Raw genomic sequence first — 4,695 nt, forward strand, 5'->3', positions numbered from 1 at the left:
GAGTGCTGGGATTAAAGGCATGCGCCACCATCGCCCGGCTAGTTTATTTCTAAACATGGGATTTAATCTGAAAATCAAAACATAATTGGTTTTAGTTAAAAGCATAAGATACTAAGCATGTTTTCCTATAATGCCTACACAGGTTTACTGTGATATGAAGTAGAAAATGTGTACTTTGTGAATTTAAGAAATGTTCACAATTTATACTATGACAAAATAGATTCTAGTTGAGTGTCAAATGGATGGCTAATTACAAATGTTAGCTAAAAATAAATTCCTAGTTTTGGAGGAGAAAGTAGGAAGAGAATGAACTGTGGTTCTTGGGGAATTGCATGTGCTTTTACACCGCAGTATGGGGGTCCTCTTTAACGACTCAACACACCTCATCCTCTTCAATGACAGCCTACATGAGCTCCCGCCCTAACTCCCTGATGAAGAGGATCACTCTCCTCGAGCAATTCCATATTACACAGGTGAAGGCCTGCTGAAGGTGGGGCCTGCATCACACCCCAGGAAGGTGGTGAGCTGGCCAGGCCGACCTACCTGTAAACATGGCTTCACACACGCAGCGCCTTCATCCTGCACCTGAGCCAGGGCATTGCACAGATTAATTTCTTCCAGGATCACACAGACTTATCCTGTGCCCCCTGATGGCAATGGCGACCTACACTGACAAGAACAGGGACTTCCACACACACCGCCCGACCCTTCTGGAGGAATATGGCTGCTGAGGAGCTGGCTAGACAGCTACACTCTGCTCACACCATGGCAGACAAGTTGTTCAGCCCAAAATCTACCCGAAACATCCTCAAGGACTCCTTCTAGGGTTCTGCCCTTTGGACTACTGCCCCCTCACTCTGCGAGCTCTGTGTGGGCCTGGACCAGCTGGGAAGCAAAGCCTCCCTTGAAGGGATTGCTTTACTAGTTACTTTTTATGTTTGTCTCTGGGTTTACAACCTTTCCCCCGCCTTCAGCCCACTGTATGAATTGTATAGATATTTTTATTTAATTTGATACCAACTTTTCCTTAATTTTACATACATTAAATATATATGCATTCCTTTTTTAAAAAAAGCTTTTTTGGTTTTGGTGTTTTGTTGTTGTTGTTTTGTTTTTGCTGGGGTCTGATTGAACCTAAGGTCTCATATATGCTTGACAAATATTCTACCATTGAACTACATCCCCAGCCCTTAAAATTACATACAGAAGGTATAGAAAAATGTAGGCACCTAATACTAATATTGTACTACACAATTTCGTTCCTAAAAATATTATACATCTTGGATACTGATGCCAAATTAATATTTGAATATCTCTTGCCATCACAGAGTGAAAACTGAGAAGCTGTGATGGTTAGGCACTATAATAATTACATCGATGCTTTTAACATGTCATGTACAATATTTTAATATGTTGCTATTTAAAAACTGAGATAGCTAACATTTATATTAATTATCTGCTGTTTGGAAATGTTTCAATACTAATGCTGTGAATACTCTTAATTTAGACCACATTAAGATTAATGACATAGCTATTTAATATATCATATTGTTTAACTAGTATTTGAAGATACATATTCTTTTCTGAGTAGCCTTTGGGAAAAGTGCATTAACTGTGGTTTCCAGCCACACATTACTCTCCTAACTTGAACTTGTGATTATTTAAGCACCCTCATAAGGAATTAAGTAGCACTCAAACTCCAAGCTAAACTGACGTCTGTCTCCCACATCTGCATGTCTACTTCCAACCGTCATTTCTCTCAGTCTCTCAAACAAACTGTCAGAGTTTTCTAAAAGGTTCAGAAGTTATCTGTAGTCTCTGAATGATAACAGCATTCTGCAAATCTGCTTCTTCCAATGTGAGCGTCTCATCCAGAAGTCTGAGAAAAGGAAGAGCCGTTGCCAGGGCAAAGGGGGGGCTTCTCTGAGATCCTTGGTATTTTTCAATGAAGTCTTTGATGTGGCTCACCCTGCAAAATACCACAAATTATTAATTTATGAAAACCTGAACTAGCTAATTTAAGGTAGCATCAACTTTTATAGATATTTGGATTTGTTAAAATAGAGACTAGAGAAAGTCTTACATGATACAACGAGTCATTTATTTGTTTTTTAAAGCAGTGCTTGGATTACAGGTCATTGCTGACACCAATACAAGTATGTGACACCATGTCAGTTATGTGGTGCTGGGGATTGAACCCAGGGCTTTGTGTATGCTAGGCAGGTACTTCACCATCTGAACTACACAGCTATATCGCAAGCTCCCTATGCTTTGGGAATGAACCCAGAGGCCCAAACATGCCAGCCGTGAACTCCTACTACTCCGGTGCAGCTCAAGTTCTAGGCTACATTTTAAAGCTGATGTGTGTGCATGTGCTCTACCAGCTGAGCTACATCTCCAACCATAATCACTGCACTCTCAAATGTTGAGCAAAGTTAGTTCAACTTCACAGGTTTTTCCCAAGACAGGGTTTCTGTGTTCTCTGTGGTTCATGCTCTTCTTCTTCTTCTCTTTTTTTTTTTTGCTTTTTCGAGACAGGGTTTCTCTGTGGCTTTGGAGCCTGTCCTGGCACTAGCTCTGTAGACCAGGCTGGTCTCGAACTCACAGAGATCCGCCTGCCTCTGCCTCCCAAGTGCTGGGATTAAAGGCGTGCGCCACCACCGCCTGGCTCATGCTCTTTTTTTTTTTAAAAAAAAATTATTTTGTATACAATATTTTGTCTGTGTGTATGCCTGTAGACCAGAAGAGGGCACCTGACTTCATTACAGATGGTTGTGAGCCACCATGTGGTTACTGGGAATTGAACTCAGGACCTCTGGAAGAACAGTCAGTGCTCTTAACCGCTAGCCCTCTTTTTTTTTTTTCCTTCAAGACAGGGTTTCCCAGTAGCTATGGAGTCAGTTCTGGAACTTGCTCTGTAGAACAGGCTGGCCTCGAACACACAGCAATACACTTGCCTTTGCCTCCCAAGTGCTGGGATTGAAGGTGTGTACCGTCTCCACCACCTGGTGAGGTTCATGCTCTTTGTGTACCAGCTGTGTTATGTGACTCAAATTTTTTTTGTACTTTTCAATGACAGGGATTAAACCTAAGACTTTTTGCAAGCACTGAGATATACCTCCAACCTGATATAAAGTCTATTATTTCAAGACAGGATTTCATGTAGCCCAGGCTGGTCTCAAACCTTCAATGTAGCCAATGGTATCTTTGAACTTTTCTGATCCTCCTGCCTCTACTTCCTAATCCTGAGATATGTGAGATTATATCTCAAAAACAAAATGAACAAACAAAAACTGTACAAAAGATGAGAAGAAAATATCTGGGATCCAGAGAAAGTTCAAGGCCTGCCTGGCAACTTAGTGAGAAATGTCCAAAGTTAATGCAAAATAAAAACAGGATAGTTCAGTGGTAGAATACTGGCCCAAAATAACCAACCAACCTACCTTAAAGAAGAAACACAAACTTCAAACACTCTAACAGTGGGTAAAAGCACCTGCTGCCAAAGCCGACAACCTGAGTTCTTTCCCTAGGACTCACATGATGGAAGGAGAGGAGATTCTCAAAAGTAGTTCCCTGATACCAGGCTTGTGTACTCCCTACCTAACCACCCATTCACACAAGCTAGGTAGATATAGATCGACAGACAGACAGATGATAGATACATACATACAGTGTAAAAAAGCAGAATGAATATTGAGGACATTCTGGATTACATAATGAGTTCTTGGTCAGCTAGGGTCACATAGTTAAGGTTTTCTTCTGTCTCAAAACAAAACAACAACCAACAACAAAAACCCAACGGCAAACAAAACAACTATTCAGGAAAACACAACAACAAATGCATGCACACACGCAAACACACGAAAAAATAAAAAGACTTAAGTAAAGAGAAACAAAAGAGAAAAGATGTAGGCCCTAAACCCACCTGCTTGGGGGAACTATGTATCACTTTAGCTGGGAGATGTCTCAGTCAGCATGTGACCTTGCTATGCAAACCTGAGAAATAAGTCTAAAGCTTGGTATGGTGGGTGGCACATGACTACAATCCCATCTTTTAGAAGGCTGGGTGGGGAGGAAGATTACCATTAGTCCGAGGCCAGTCTGAATTACACAGAAGAATGTAGAATAAGATGCTGTCTCAAAAAAATAGGCAGACTACACAGAGAAACCCTGTCTTTAAAAAACAAAAACAAATCCAAACCAAACCAACCCAATTCTATCTGGGCATGGTGTTACAAGCCTGTGTTCCTAGCACAGGGCAGCTAAGGTGCACAGTGAGTTGAAGGCTGCCCTGAGTTAGAGTCCCAGGTCAACCTGGGAACCTAGCAGGCCCTGCCTCAACAAACAAACCAAAGTCCATGCAAGCTGCTTAACATTCCACTTAACAAACACTGTAAAACAGCAAAAATTTTACAGTAGAGATCTTAACCTACTGATGATAAGACATGCTTTATCCCCTATGAGGTACATTATTCAGAAAAATACAGGCTTTACCTCTGGGGGACATAATTTTAGACACACAGAGCAAACTGGGTGTTGTCTGGACAATGACAAAAGAGTATTATTGCCGGGCGGTGGTGGCGCACGCCTTTAATCCCAGCACTCGGGAGGCAGAGGCAAGCGGATCTCTGTGAGTTCGAGACCAGCCTGGTCTACAGAGCTAGTTCCAGGACAGGCTCCAAAGCCACAGAGAAA

General features: G+C 41.7%; 1 protein-coding gene across 2 annotated transcripts in view; it reads right to left on the minus strand.

Moving 5' to 3' along the window:
- Nucleotides 1-1,103: 1,103 nt before the first annotated feature.
- The window catches only part of Ubxn2a (UBX domain protein 2A), a 36,720-nt gene continuing 33,128 nt past the window's right edge, over nucleotides 1,104-4,695 (minus strand). For both annotated transcript variants that reach the window (XM_026786035.1, XM_013351259.2), the window contains exon 7: nucleotides 1,104-1,969. In XM_026786035.1, coding sequence (XP_026641836.1) covers nucleotides 1,780-1,969 — 190 coding nt within the window. In that variant the 3' untranslated portion in view covers nucleotides 1,104-1,779. The remainder of the gene's footprint in view (nucleotides 1,970-4,695) is intronic.

This window comes from Microtus ochrogaster, linkage group LG3 (assembly GCF_000317375.1).
Source record: "Microtus ochrogaster isolate Prairie Vole_2 linkage group LG3, MicOch1.0, whole genome shotgun sequence".
Lineage (NCBI taxonomy): Eukaryota > Metazoa > Chordata > Mammalia > Rodentia > Cricetidae > Microtus > Microtus ochrogaster.